General features: G+C 38.7%; 1 protein-coding gene across 1 annotated transcript; it reads right to left on the bottom strand.

Moving 5' to 3' along the window:
• Positions 1 to 10,402: 10,402 nt before the first annotated feature.
• Positions 10,403 to 11,611, bottom strand: LOC104414285 (cytosolic sulfotransferase 12). Its single transcript, XM_010025356.2, has one exon. It carries the CDS (start codon positions 11,557 to 11,559, stop codon positions 10,570 to 10,572), a length of 990 nt encoding a protein of 329 aa, XP_010023658.1. The 5' UTR covers positions 11,560 to 11,611; the 3' UTR covers positions 10,403 to 10,569.
• Between the last annotated feature and the right edge of the window lie 4,452 nt (positions 11,612 to 16,063).

The raw sequence follows: 16,063 nt of genomic DNA, 5'->3' as shown, positions 1-16,063 counted from the left end.
CATTTTCTTTTGAGAGAAAATTAGAAATAAAGCATCTAAACGAAAACAAGTCTTTTTTCTGCTTGCTGTTCAATATCAGATACTCGTATTCATGTACCTTATAATCATCGCTTAAAATAATCTAAGCTGACCTTGTTAGGTCGACCGACACTGGCTTTAAATATTCTGTAACTAAGATCTCCATCTCAACCAGTAAAGATAAAAAATGCTGAAGTTTGTAGGCATTACTTTCTCTAGTGCATGACAATCAACTAGCTTTCGATGGTGACGTTAGATACAGAGGCTTATTGCATGAGAAGATTCATTGCTGGACCATTATTGCTCCGGAATAACGTTAGAAATCTGAAAAGGCATATAGAGGCTGTTGGGGTTTCATGAATCATGTATAAGAAATATTAACATAAAGTACGCAGCGGAAACAAATATATATTTGACACATGATTCTCCTAAGGTGTTGTTCGTGCGTTTTAATAAAAAATCTAAACATAAAAGGGAGTTAAACGAATTACCTCTCGAAGCGCGCTTTGAAACGAGTCGGTTCGGATGTTCTACAATTCGAGTCCCACAAGCGTCGAACCTCTAGTTCAGACACACCAACAACGAACGTCGAACGGAAGAGAGAACCTTCGGATATTCTCCACTTCGATCGTGCTAACAATCACGTGGAAACAAACCGTCGTATCCTTAATGTATAATAGTCACGACCCGAACGCGATAACGTTCTTCTTTCTTGCGTCTCAAAGACACAAGAACACGCACACAATTTGCTCTCTCTTTTCAGAAAAAGAAATTACTCTCGTATGTCTCTAAAAACACAAGAAGCACGCCCACACTTTTCTCTGTTTTTCAACAGCTAATTTTCTCTCATCCCTCAATTGTTTTATACTAAAAACTAACCAGCAACGGTTGCTAATCAATGGACGATCAGCAACCGTTGCTGATCGTCCAAAGCACACGATTGTGCATGAGTGGTTGCTCATGCACGACCATCGTGCATGAGCAACCGCTCATGCACGATCTTGGCATGATGGTCAGCGGTTGCTGACCATCCATGCTTCGTGCATAATGGTCAGCAACCGCTGACCATTATGCTTCGTGCACATGCATGAAGCTTTAATTTTTTTTTTTAATTAGTTAATTAATTTTAGGGCATACTTCTAACAATCTCCCACTTGCACTAAAGCCAACTTGTTTGATATGTTAACATATATCCACTTTGGGCATGCGTGTACATCATATGCAAGTAGGCTCGTGACTATAATACAAATTAAATTAAATCTCATTTAATTTAATTTCAAATCGACTCAATTCGATTGCAGTAATTGCAAATACATTTGCAATAATATTTCTCTCTTGTTCCACGTCATCCTAATTGTTTATGGTGTGTGACATCCCTAGGTTTATCACTAAGCTGGTAGTAAGACTTGTACTAACAAATTAGTACTTCCAAAAGAATTAATTGTCCCGATTAATCTTTTAGGTCCTACAAGCCACGATTGATATCTAGCAATATGTTATGGCTACCCAGATAGTGTGAATACTTTAAGAACATAATGAACCTGTCAGCTTTGGCTACAGTGTAATTCAATCCTCTCGTCTTACTATGTCCCGATCAAACAAAGACCATGGAATATTTGTCAAGTCATTAATTTGATCATATGCACAAATCTAATTGACATGTATTTTATTCGAGACATAAACAATTTATTCTCGGTTACAACCCCGGCCGAGGATTTCAATGCAGTGTCACAATTAGATCGCATAGGACATCATTATCATACATTGCATATAACAAGGAGACATATTCCATATTGCGCACACGTGTAACTTCATATATGAACAAACTATGACCATCAAGTATAAAGACGGATCGACGACCCGGCATTATGTGCACCCGTGAACCATAGTTGTTTGATACACAAGTTAACACTGTGCCTCAGGTCTAAGGATTATTTACACAAGACCAAAGCATGAACAATTAGACATTGACCACGCTAAAAGCTTCCATGTCGCTAATCGTTCCATATGCGTCACGTTCAGTGAATTTGTCTAATACAAACACCTGTGTTCTAACTCAGGCATCATAATACCCAATGACATGTGACTCATCATTCCCTTAAGTATCCAATACTTAATGGCGAAGTTAAGAACACACCGGCCTCAACAGGATTATTAATATCCACTCAATAATCCATCGACCGGGAACGATTTAAAGATTCAGTCTAACTATGAACCAGTCACATATATTCTTGACGTCTCAAGAACAGGTCTAGTTGCAACTGATCTTATGGAATCATTCATTAATATAAAATAATTGGACAAATGAATGAATACGTCATTGCCATTAATAATAATAATGAAAATACAACTGAAATCCCTAATATGTAACTATTACATAGCATCTTTAGGGCATACATCTAACAATTTCTCTCTTGCACTAAAGCCAACTTGTCTGGTACCTCAAACCCATTTTATCAATATGTTTTTCAAAAGAAGACTGAGATAAGGCCTTAGTGAAGGGATCTGCCACATTTTCTGCTGAGGCAATTTTCTGCAAGGCGATATCACCTCTCCCAACAATTTCTCTGATGAGATGGAAGCGTCTCTCAATGTGCTTGGACTTCTGGTGAGACCTTGGTTCCTTAGCTTGAGCTATCGCCCCATTGTTGTCACAAAACAATGTGATCGGTTGCTCAATTGAAGGAACAACTCCAAGTTCAGAAATAAACTTCTTCATATAAGCGGCTTCCTTTGCTGCTTCAGAAGCAGCTACATACTCTACTTCAGTAGTGGAATCGGCAGTTATACTTTGTTTGGAACTTTTCCAACTAACTGCACCACCATTGAATGTAAAGACAAACCCAAACGTAGACTTATAATCATTAGGATCCGATTGAAAATCAGAATCAGTATAAGCTACAACTTTAAATTCTCCTTCTCCATATATCAAGAATAAATCTTTAGTCCTTCGTAAGTACTTAAGAATATTCTTGACTGCTATCTAGTGCTCTTCTCCTAGATCAGACTGATATCTGCTAGTAATACTTACAACATGCGCAATATCAGGTCTAGTACATAGCATAGCATACATTATGCTTCCAATAGCGGATGCATATGGTATCTTTGCCATCCGCTCTCTTTCTTCAGGAGTGTTGGGACACATCTCCTTAGAAAGACGGATCCCTTGCCTAAAAGGCAATAATCCTCTCTTGGAACATTGCATGTTAAACCGTGTTAACACTTTGTCTATGTACGTAGATTGTGAGAGGCTAATCAATCGTCTTGATCTATCTCTATAGATCTTGATACCTAAAATGTAGGTTGCCTCTCCTAAATCTTTCATGGAGAATTTCTGTGACAATAATAGTTTTATCGATGATATCATTGGTACATCATTTCCAATCAAAAGTATATCATCGACATACAAAACTAGAAATGCAATTGCACTCCCACTGATCTTCTTGTATACACAAGGTTCATTTGGATTTTTAATGAAACCAAACGATTTGACTACCTCATCAAAACGGATGTTCCAACTTCTGGAGGCTTGTTTGAGTCCATAAATGGATCTCTTAAGCTTACACACCTTCTGTTTTTCACTATTGGATTCAAAACCCTGTGGCTGTTCCATATAGATGTCCTCATTGAGAAAACCATTTAGAAAAGCCGTTTTGACATCCATCTGGAATATCTCATAATCAAGGTGTGCAGCTATAGCCAACATAATCCGAATGGATTTTAGCATGGCCACATGTGAGAAAGTTTCGTCATAATCAATTCCTTCTTTTTGACGATATCCTTTCGCCACCAGCCGTGCTTTGTAAATTCCAATTTGACCTTCAACATTCATCTTCCTCTTGAAGATCCATTTACAGCCAATTGGTACAATACCATCAGGCAGGTCAGTCAAGGTCCAAACCTCATTGGAATACATTGAATCCATTTCGGATTTCATGGCCTCTAGCCATTTACCGAATCGATGTCCAACATCGCCTCCTCATAGGTTTTAGGATCACCGGGTTGATCACTATCATTCACAATGAATAATGGTTCAATATGATCAACCGAGTGTCTATAACGAGCAGGTGGGCGAGACGTTCTCGCACTTCTCCTAAGAGGTTGTGTATTAGAAGCTCCCACTGAATCAGAGATTGGTATCTGAACTCGGTAGTTTGGCACTTCATTATTTTCTTCTTGTAAGACTATTTTCCGCCCAGCACCACTTTCTTGGATGAACTGATTCTCCAAAAAAGAAGCATGCTTGCATACCAAAATTCTTTGGTTTGAATGAAAATAGAAATAATATCCAAGAGTTTCCTTTGGATATCCAATGAAGCGACATTGTTCAGATCTTGCCTCCAATTTTTCCATTTTTAGCTTTTTCATGAAAGCTGGACAACCCCAAATCTTAATATGATTAAGACTGGGTTTCCTACTATGCCATATCTCATAGGGCGTAGTTGGAACAGATTTGGACGGCACTCTATTCAGTATATATACAGCTGTCTCAAGGGCATATCCCCAAAGGGAAATTGGTAAATCAGTGTAACTCATCATAGATCGTACCATATCTAATAAAGTACGATTTATTCGTTCAGATACACCATTATGTTCTGGAGTTCCAGGAGGTGTCCATTGTGATAAAATGCCATTCTCTTTAAGATAGTCCAGGAATTCAGTACTAAGGTATTCACCTCCTCGATCCGATCGAAGAGCCTTAATACATTTTCCTGTTTGTTTCTCAACTTCAGCCTTGAATTCCTTGAACTTTTCAAAGGATTCAGATTTATACTTCATGAGGTATAAATAACCATACCGTGAATGATCATCGATGAAGGTAATGAAGTAATTATAACCACCTCTAGCAGTTTCATTAATTGGTCCACATACATCTGTATGTATTAATTCTAATATGTTAGCAGCTCGCACACTTTGTCCCACAAAAGGCGCTTTGGTCATTTTTCCTAGAAGACATGCCTCACAAGTCGAGTATGACTCAAAATTTGAAGAATCAATGTATCCATCATTACTCAACTTGTTAATTCTGTCTTCTCCAATATGACCTAATTGGAGATGCCAAACATACTTTTTATTTGGATCGTCTCTAGGGCGTTTATTAGTTATGGCATTTATATCAATTCTATTTTGCTTATTGACATTGGTAATCGCATTACCGGACATTGTAATGGTATAAAGATTGTTGGTTAATAAGCTAGAACCAACACATATTCTATTATGATAAATAGAACATACATCATCAGCAAAAGAAAATTCATAATTCTCTTTACCCAAACGAGGTATAGAGATGATGTTCCTAACAGCATTCTTATAATGCAAACAGTTCTTTAAAAACATTACATGTCCAGAAGGCAAACATAAATGAAAAGTCCCTATAGCTAATGCAGCAACTCTTGCTCCATTGGCAAACGTCAGGACAATCTCATTTCGTCTTAGCATCCTGCTTATTTTCAGATTCTGCAAAGACATACAAATATGTGAAGTTGCAGCAGAATCTAGAACCCATGAGCTGGATTCAGCACTAACCATAAGATTGGTTTCAATAAGCATAGACACCATACCTTCATAAGGCCGGTTCTTGGGCTTGACATTCAAGCTCGCGAGGTACCTCTTACAGTTCCTCCTCCAGTGCCCTTTGACACCACAGTAATGACATTTCCCTTTATCAATCATGGGTTTTGGTTGCACAACAGGTTTGGTAGGCCTCTTCCATTTATTCTTCTTTAAAACAATCTTACCCTTTGAAGAAGAAGCCTTAGCCATAGCCACTACATTTGGCCTCGTGTTATGCATTTCCTTCTCATAAACTACCAGCATGCTATGTAACTCAGCAAGAGTTTTCTCCATCTTATGCATGTGGAAGTTTTGGACAAAACCAGAGAAGGAATCGGGTAAAGATTGGAGGATCAAATCCACAGCTAACTCATTGTCCATAATGAGATTCAGCCTTGCCAATTCTTCAATGTGCCAGATCATTTTCAAAGCATGATCATTAACAGATGATCCTTCAGCCATCCTCATACGGTACAATGCCTTGGATATCTTATATCTAGAGGTTCGACCATTCTCATCAAAGTATTCCTTTAAGTGCAAAATGATCGACCCAAAGATCTTCCATAGATTCATACTTCTTCTGTAATTCATTATTCATAGAAGCAAGCATATATGACCTAACTTTTAAGTCATCATCACGCCACTTATCATAAGTAACACGCTCCTCTTGGGTCCCACCCTCAGGAAAGGAGGTTGGCATCTTTTCATCAAGCACATACCCAATTTTTTCTGAATTGAGAACAATTCTCAAATTCCTCACCCAGTCAGTGAAATTAGGTCCAGTCAAACAATTCTTGTCAAGTACAGAAGTGAGTGGGTTTGTGGTTACCATTTTTCAGAGTAATAATATATCTGTTGCAGAAAATAAATTGTTAGCCGTTGTACTTTTTATAATAACTATTTCATTTTGGTCTTTAAATGAAATAGATCCTCCCACTAAATTTATATTCGAATCCCATACTCCTTAAGATGGGAAGCGGTAATCTTTGTTGGGTAAAAATTACTAGTGGGGGTTGGAGTCCCACTAGCCCAAAGTCCACCTCACCTAACAATTATTGGTGTCCTATGAACTTAGTGAGTGAACCAGCTTGTTCAACGCATCATATGCGAATCCCAATCATAACTTCGGCCTCCAGACCATGAAAGCCCCACCTAACAGTTATTGGCATCATGATCATAGTTAAGTCTAGCCCATCGTCTCATGCAAGTATTGAAAACACAAATGATTCCCTCACCTAACAGTTATTGGAAATCATTTGGCTCCAACCCCACAGCATCATATGCATAATGGAGTGGTCCAATATTATAAATGGTAATTAACCCCTATGTATCCATAACCGGTTAGTTAACCACTATAATATTGGATCAAACCACGACGATGGAAGGCCACGAGTCTGAAACCCGTTTCGACTTAATATTCATTGTAAGGAGATTTGGGTCGTTATTAACGGTCTCACTTTGCATATTAACCAGTTTAACATGCACGATATCATAAACACATTAAATAAATAGATATCACATAATATATATCCTATGTGGTGATCATGGAATTATGGTTCAATGGGTCTCGAGCCAAAGAGACCCATTTAGCCATTTTAATGTTTTAATAATATGGACCTGCTCTTCACTTTTTCTTCAATCTTTGAACTCTTCAAAGACCGGGCCCAGAGAGCTCACCGGTTTAATGGCTCCTCCAATGGCTCCTCCTCTCTTGTAGTATTTACATCAATAATTGAAATACTACACTACTTAAATTACATTTCGTAAAAATAAATATAAAAAGAAGGACGCAGCCTCCATTTAATAATTACATCCCCAAAAAGAATACCTGTAATCATCATACATTCATCCATACAACAATCACAACAATTAGGGATTTTTCCATGATCACCACCCTTCCTTACGAGCCATAAATTCAAAATTTAAAGCTCTGGAAGACATGCATAAAATTCTGCATATCATTTGCAAAATATAAACATCAAGTATAACAAGTTACAGATTTTTGATTCAAAATTGATTTAGTTCTAATTTTTTGCTTTATTGATTAAATTTATCACATAAATCAATCAACTTCTATAGGCCACATAAAAGGTAAGAGAACCAATTCTCCTAACAAAAATAAATTGGCCATTAGAACGCAAAAATATATTTGAACTACAAATCAATTAAACGCACGAAAAATGCCTAAGTTTGGCTCTGATACCACTGTTGGGGTTTCATGAATCATATATAAGAAATATTAACATAAAGTACGTAGCGGAAACAAATATATATTTGACACATGATTCTCCTAAGGTGTTGTTCGTGCGTTTTAATCAAAAATCTAAACATAAAAGGGAGTTAAACGAATTACCTCTCGAAGCGCGCTGTGAAACGAGTCGGTTCGGATGTTCTACAATTCGAGTCCCACAAGCGTCGGACCTCTAGTTCAGACACACCAACAACGAACGTCGAACGGAAGAGAGAACCTTTGGATATTCTCCACTTCGATCGTGCTAGCAATCACGTGAAACAAACCGTCGTATCCTTGATGTATAATAGTCACGACCCGAACGCGATAACGTTCTTCTTTCTTGCGTCTCAAAGACACAAGAACACGCACACAATTTGCTCTCTTTTCAGAAAAAGAAATTACTCTCGTATGTGTCTAAAAACACAAGAAGCACGCCCACACTTTTCTCTATTTTTCAACAGCTAATTTTCTCTCATCCCTCAATTGTTTTATACTAAAAACTGACTAGCAACGGTTGCTAATCAATGGACGATCAGCAACCGTTGCTGATCGTCCAAAGCACACGATCGTGCATGAGCAGAGCAACCGCTCATGCACGATCTTGGCATGATGGTCAGCGGTTGCTGACCATCCATGCTTCGTGCATAATGGTCAGCGACCGCTGACTATTATGCTTCGTGCACATGCATGAAGCTTTAAATTTTTTTTTAATTAGTTAATTAATTTTAGGGCATACTTCTAACAGAGGCTGTAAGACACTAACACGCATCGAGATCACATGATTGAAACAGGAAATCCCATTCTGAAAAAAGTGACTGAAGCCCAACTTATCAGTAAAAGTAGTGTACCGTTTTGGTGAAAAAAGAGATCCCCATTGAACAAAGTTGGGACCGATCCAGGTGCGGGTACATGGGTTTTACTGCGCGAACTTGAAAATTCGTAGTTATCATGGACGAAACTAATTAATGGTGGGGTTGGTAAATTTTATATATAAAAAAAGGGAGGGGTTCAAACAAACTACACGGGTTTATCAAAACACTCAAAAGAGCCAAAAACAAGATGAGCAAAAAGTCGGTGGAGGAGGCAGCTAGGGTTTTTCGGTTTCCAAGGTTGCTCTTTTAGTTTTAGAAAGAAGAGCAGAAAAAAATAAATTAAAAATGGGGATGCCGTGCAAGGAGGAAGAGCTTAGGAGGAGGAGGCGGCGGCTAGGGTTTGGATTTCTAAGGTTCCTCTTTAAGTTTTAGGAATAAGAGCAGAAAAAAAAAATTAAAAATGGGGATGCAGATTTGGCAGAATTTTTTTGTTTTTTGTTTTCTGTTTTCTCGGGAAGGGAGGGTGGAGGGTGATTTCAAGAAAAGAAGTGACAACTTAGCCACTTGCGGGGGTGTCCACAAAAAAATTGAAAATCGATAAAATGAGCTGAAGTAAACCAATTGGTTCATAAAAATGTAGCGGTGTGATTTTGCTTTAGGATTTTTTTCTTATTTGTTTGGTTTTGATCTATAACTTTGGAAAACAATAAAATCGCACCAAACTGAAAATTTTAATTATTAATTATTTGCGTTCTGACTAGTAAAATTTGTCATTAAATCTAACCAAATAAGTTCGTTCTTAAGACAGTTCTATACTATTAAATGAAAGTTTCTACTTCTCAAATTCGCAATAATTGATTGGTTTCTAATCTCAAATAATACCAACAAAAGAGTTTTTCATGATCTTTTGAGAACTCATGTTTAATTAAATAATATCTTTTAATGCTATCGACAATTAGTTTGATTGAATTGTGACCATATTCCCTTTTCCCAAGAACGAGTAGAATTAGGTGCTCATATGGTTTATTCCTTTGCACGCTTAGACAGCCTAAGAACGAGTAAATTGGCTTGATGGTGCCAGTGTGACAGCGAACCAACTCAATAACAAACCAAAGTTGTTCGTTTGAGTTGTGTTGTAATTTTATTTATTTAGTGTGGGTTTGGGTTTGGGTTGTGATTTTCCCAAAACTGAACTTAGGCTTCATTTGTTTCGTAAAAAATATGAAGTTTCTAGAAAATATTTTTCAGGAAGTCATTTTCTAAGAAAATGATAATATTTTTTTTTTTTTTATATTTGGCTAAAACTAACAAATATTTTATGTTGTTCAACAAGGAAAATATTTTCCTTCATACACTACTTTTTAGTGGTTTTTATTTTTATTTTTTAAAATCAATTTTTAATTTTCTTCTTCTTCTTCTTCCTCTTCCTCTTCCTCTTCCTCAACTAATCATTAGCCACGACGACGCCGGGGTGACCGGCCTTAGGCAAGCTTGAGCCTCACCACAAGCCGGCGAGACTCCAGCCTTGCCAAATTCGACGAGCAAGGCGGGGCTCGGGCCTCCCTTGAGATCGCCCAGAGCCTCGCCAACCTCTAACAAGGCCCAAGCTCGACCAATGGCCTTGAGCGAGCTTGAGCCTCACTAGGCGAGGCTTACCTTGCATTTTGACATTGTATCATTTTATCTTGTGGAATTAATTACTATAGATTATAAATCCCATCATGGCAGCTAAAAAGAATTAAAGGACCATAATCTTCTCACTAGAAAAAAAACATAAAAAGGACGATGCATTCATAGAAGCACAAATACATTCTTACAGTTTTAACATTGCGATTAAACATACAGCACATCATGACACTAATTTACTCGTACAACTCTGAGAGGCCAACCGGACATTGGCCACAGACAGTCATTATTGATTATTGTTGCCATAGTCATAAACCCAAATTGAGATCAAAGCTTCAACCCTGAACCGTGCATCTTCTCTTGCATGACACGGTCAACTCTCTCCCCCATCTCGACAGTCATGTGATTCACCCAATCTCCGACGTCGCCTTTCCTAAAGTACGACTTGGTCTCTTGTCCAGTCGATAACCTCCCGCTCTTGTTCACCTCCAGCATGCTCAAACTATCGAAGCTACACATCCTCACTATGCCGTCCACGGTCCCATCTCTCAGCTCTTGTTCGCCGAATGGACAACCTAAGAAGTCGGCGAGCCTCTTGACATGAGCATGCGGGTCCTCTTTCATGTCCTCGTACCTCAAGAACAACGCCCTGTCAGGCATCTCCAAGCTCACCTTGTAGTACCCCTGCACGTGGTCCCAGTAGGGTCCAAACGGGCTTACGCCCTGGCAGAAAGCGTCGAGGCACTCTCCGAGCGGCATCCCACCTGTCTCTTTAGACCTCAGCTTGTTGGCGAAGTGCCAGAGCGAGACGAAGGTGTCCTTAGGGTTCCTGCACAGGTACACCAGCTTGCACCCAGAGTCCTTGACCGACTGTGGGAGTGATTGATAAGGCAAGTGGGTAGCGAAGAGCCTCGGGGATGGTAGCGAGGTGAGGTTGGGGATCTCTTGCCCAAAGTAGAGCTTGAGCTCCAAGAACGGCACGAGGTCGTGGGGGCTTTGGGTGAGGAGAGGGTGTTGTTGCATTGAACCTGAGTACCTGCCTCGGGTTGAGAGACAGAAGAGGATAGCCTTCAACCAGGTGGTACCGCATTTGGGGGCCGTGATGAGGAGGATGTCGGTTTCTTGGACTCGGAAGTTGTCTTGGCACGCGAGGACGCCGTTCAAGAGCTTCGGGGCAACCCAGAAGCCTTGGTATTGGTAGAGAGAGGGGGTGATCCAGCCTTTTTCGTGAGGGAGCGAGGGAAGGAGGTCTCGGCATTTTTGGGAGATGTCATTTTCTTGCAAGTACTTTGCTTGGGAAGGTTGAGAGGGTTTCATGGTGGAGGAAGTGAGGGAGAATTTGATAGTGGAGGGTTATTAATATAGCTACTTTAGGCTTGGCGAAGGGACAAAAGTGGGTTAGCCTAGCGCTAAATAGAGAGGCTTATTGCGTGAGAAGATTCATATCGCTGGGTCCGTTAGTGCTATTGAATAATGTAAGGATCCAGAAAGACTTTAGCTAGCTACTTTTTTCACGTGTAGCGGGTGTTTAATAAATTAATCATCGGGTATGGGTCTCACTCGGTCAAATTGATATTTTTTGAAAGGGATAATGCTAAAAAAAAGTCCATGAACTTTAATCATTGGGTATGGGTCTTACTTGGTCACATCTATTCGGTCCCTCTCATAATTAATCCTTTTTTTTTTCCCGATCTCTCCTTTTCACAAAGATATGACACAAATTTAAAAGCAAATATTTGATAGACTTGAATATGATTATATATTGATATGGATTTAAAATGAATTGCTTCACTAGTTTATTTGGCTAACATATAATATCTTTCAATGACTCAGATCCGACACATGAACATATAGATAAATTGATGGCCATACCAAAAATAAAATCAATTGATTACTTCATTTTTTCGCTCTTACCTATCACAAGGGGTACATCATGAATTGTTCTTTCACATAAAAATATACGCCTATCTTTTTTAGTCAATGAAGTTAGAGGCAAAATAATGGTGTAAAAGACGATGGTTTCCATAAGTAATTATTGTATTTTAGGATCCCCACCTTCGATATGCATGCTTAGTCATGAACAGCTTAATTGACTCCTTTTGTGTACTTACTTATCGGGATTCAATAGGTTTAGAATTGATTGGACAGTTTCCCTCAAATTGTCGATACCACGTGATCTCTAAAACTCAATTTGTGTTATCCATTTTGTAGATAAGGGTCAACAAGGCAAAAGCAGGCGTTGTGTCCAACCTGCATCTATTCGGGTTTGTTTAACCGAGGACACATTGTGACGAATACTCCATGCATTATGCACAGTGCACATGATCTCATGACCTGTAAATATCTTTATTTCTTAATAATTAAAAATTAAAAGCTACCGGAACAGAATTTTGGGTTGTCATGATTCGGGCCTGCACTTGCACGTTTGCCTTGGCCAACTTGGCTTTTCATTCTTCCCATCAGTCGGTCTCGTCGATCACGAGAATTTTTTTAGTTAGCAGTTCATAGTTTAGAGAGGAGAAGAAAGGACAGAACAGGATAGAATAGAACACAAATTCGTAAAACTAAAGTAATATCAGAACTTCCCAGAATTCTTACGGAAAACAAACAAAAATTGCACAAAATTGACGACAATAGCGCAATGCTCTCATCATTTCGACACACCGGTTGTTCATACGTTATTGATACCGTCAATACATTCAATCACTGATGACTCATACATATCATGAGCTAAGATCTGTATATTGTAAATAAATTCTATGTGCGAGAATTCAGAGCTTTCTCAAGAGTCCGGAGGCTTAATAAGGCATGGACGTCCACCAAGATACCGACATAATAATTCAAAATTTCAGGTTACAAAAAGTCCAATTGCTTGCCAATTTTTTATGTTCTGGTCAGCTAAGAATGCTATGATCGCATTTTAATTCCAGTTCTTGAATCTCCTGCAGACAATACCATAAGCAATGGTCAACTCAGCCATGTGAATGAAGTAGACAAGAGGGCAAAAAGTAAATGTACTTGGTGTGCTGCCACAGAAAAAAGCAACAGCAAACGAGGAAGGAGAGCAGTAACTATCTGTCCGTGGAGGCTTGAACCGTGTAAGAGAATGAGACTCTCCGGATTACTTGACCAAGGTTCAATGGACTAAATGAATCATGACCATTGATTTTATCGATCCCACCTCAATTTCTAGTGTGAGTTCCACCAAATTAATACTCGGAATAAACTTATCTACTAGTCTCGAGTCTTGGCAAAAATTTATCATCCTCAAGAAAATTTTCAGTCTCTCTCATAATTAATCTTTTTTTTTTTTTGGATAAGTGCTGCGGAAGTCTTAAAACTTGTCACGAAAATGCATTTGAGTCCTAAAACTTGTAAAAAGTGCAAATAAGTCCTAAAACTTGTCAAAATGTTTCATTTGAGTCCTAAAATCGACGCTATTAACCTTTTCCGTTAAAAATACTAATGTGACATTTAAAATTAATTTTTATTTTCCACGTGGTTTTTTAATGATTTTTTATTCATTTAAAAATAGATTTAAAAACTAAAAATTAGATTTATTCATTTTATCTTATTAAAAAAAAGTGAAAATTTATTTAAAAAGAAAACAGTTCAAAAAAAAAAAAAAAAGTAGCCTCGCCGGCCCCGGGCGCGGGTGGCCGGCCTTTGCCCGGCCGGGCGAGGCTTTGCCGACCCTCGCCCGGGGCGGGTGAGGGCCAGCCACCCGTGCCTGGGCTAGCAATGGTGGTCGGCCCCTCCAGCGAGGCTGCCATTTTTTTTTTTTTTTTTTTTGAACTATTTTTTAAAATAAATTTTCACTTTTTAAAAAAAATTAAAATCTAATTTAAATATAACAAAAATTAAAAAAAGCCACGTGGAAAATAAAAATTAATTTTAAATGCACATCAGCATTTTTAACGGAAAAGACTAACGGCGTTGATTTTAGGACTCAAATGAAACATTTTGACAAGTTTTAAGACTTATTTTCACTTTTTGCAAATTTTAAGACTCAAATGTATTTTTGTGACAAGTTTTTGGACTTCCGCAGTACCTATCCCCTTTTTTTTTTTTTTTCCAATCTCTCCTTTTCACAAAGACATGACACAAGATTAAAAGCAAATATTTGATAGACTTGAATATGATTATATATCGATATGGATTTAAAATGAATTGTTTCACTATTTTATTTGGCTAACGTATAATATCTTTCAATGACTCAGATCCGACACATGAACATATAGATAAATTGATGGCCATACCAAAGCTAAAATCAATTGATTACTTCATTTTTCTCTCTTACCTATCGGAAGGGGTACATCATGAATTGTTCTTTCACATAAAAATGTAAGCCTATCTTTTTTAGTCAATGAAGTTAGAGGCAAAATAATGGTGTAAAAGACGATGGTTTTGTAAGTAATTGTTGTATTTTAGGATCCATGTCTTCAATATGCATGCTTAGTCACGAACAGCTTAATTGACTCCTTTTGTGTACTTACTTATCGGGATCCAATAAGTTTAGAATTTATTGGACAGTTTTCCCTCGAATTGTCGATACCACGTGATCTCTAAAACCCGATTTGTGTTAACAATTTTGTAGATAAGGGTCAACAAGGCAAAAGCAGGCGTTGTGTCCAACCTGCATCTATTCGGGTTTGTTTAACCGAGGACACATTGTGACGAATACTCCATGCATTATGCATAGTGCACATGATCTCATGACCTGTAATATCTTTATTTCTTAATAATTAAAAATTAAAAGCTGCCAGAACAGAATATTGGGCTGTCATGATTCGGGCCTGCACTTGCACGTTCGCCTTGGCCAACTTCGCTTTTCATTCTTCCCATCCGTCGGTCTCGTCGATCACGAGAATTTTTTTAGTTAGCAGTTCATAGTTTGGAGAGGAGAAGAAAGGACAAGGACAGAATAGAACACAAATAAAACTAAAGTAATATCAGAACTTCCCAGAATTCTTTCTCACGGAAAACAAACAAAAATTGCACAAAATTGACGACAATAGCGCAATGCTCTCATCATTTCGACACACCAGTTAACATACGTTATTGATACAGTCAATACATTCAATCACTGATGACTCATACATATCATTAGGGGTGACAAAATGGATCATATATGAGTCACTTATTTTTGACAAAAAGTAATTAAATGGGTTTAACAATTAAAGATTTTAATAGATGAGTCTTAAGTGAGTCTTAAGTGGGTTAGATTTTGAACCCATTTTCATCAAAAACCTCATAATCTCTCTCTTCTCTCTTTAACTTGACAAAAATATTATTTTTTTTATAAAAACTGAAATTATAATTATTTTATTATTTTAATTTTCTTTTCTTTTTCTTTTTTTCTTTCCTTTTTTTTTTTCTTCCTTCGGTCACCAGCACGGTGATGGCTGGTGACCGACTAGGCGAGCCTCAAGCTCGCCGGAGGCCTCGCCAATGCTTGGCCAAGCTCGAGCCTCGCTGATCTAGTAAAACTCGAACTTGCCGGTGTCAGGTGAGGCTCGAGCCTCACCAAATCCAGTGAGGGGCGAGCTCAAGCCTCACCAACGTTTGCCGAGGCTTGAGCCTCGCCAGATCTAGCGAGGGGCGAGCTTGAGCTTGCCCGACGTTGGCGAGCCTTGAGCTCGTCGGATCTGGCGAGGGGCGAGCTTGAGCTCGCCGGATTTGGTAAGGGGCAAGCTTGAGCTCGCCGAATCTAGTGAGGGGTGAGCTCGAGCTCACTCGACGCCGGTGAGCCTCAAGCTTGCTGACGCCGGCGAGCCTCAAGCTCGCCGGATTTGGTGAGGGCGGGCTCGAGCTCGCCCGT

Source organism: Eucalyptus grandis, chromosome 8, assembly GCF_016545825.1.
Source record: "Eucalyptus grandis isolate ANBG69807.140 chromosome 8, ASM1654582v1, whole genome shotgun sequence".
Taxonomy (NCBI): domain Eukaryota; kingdom Viridiplantae; phylum Streptophyta; class Magnoliopsida; order Myrtales; family Myrtaceae; genus Eucalyptus; species Eucalyptus grandis.
Note: the sequence above shows the minus strand (reverse complement) of the source record. Positions and strands in the feature narration are given on the sequence as shown.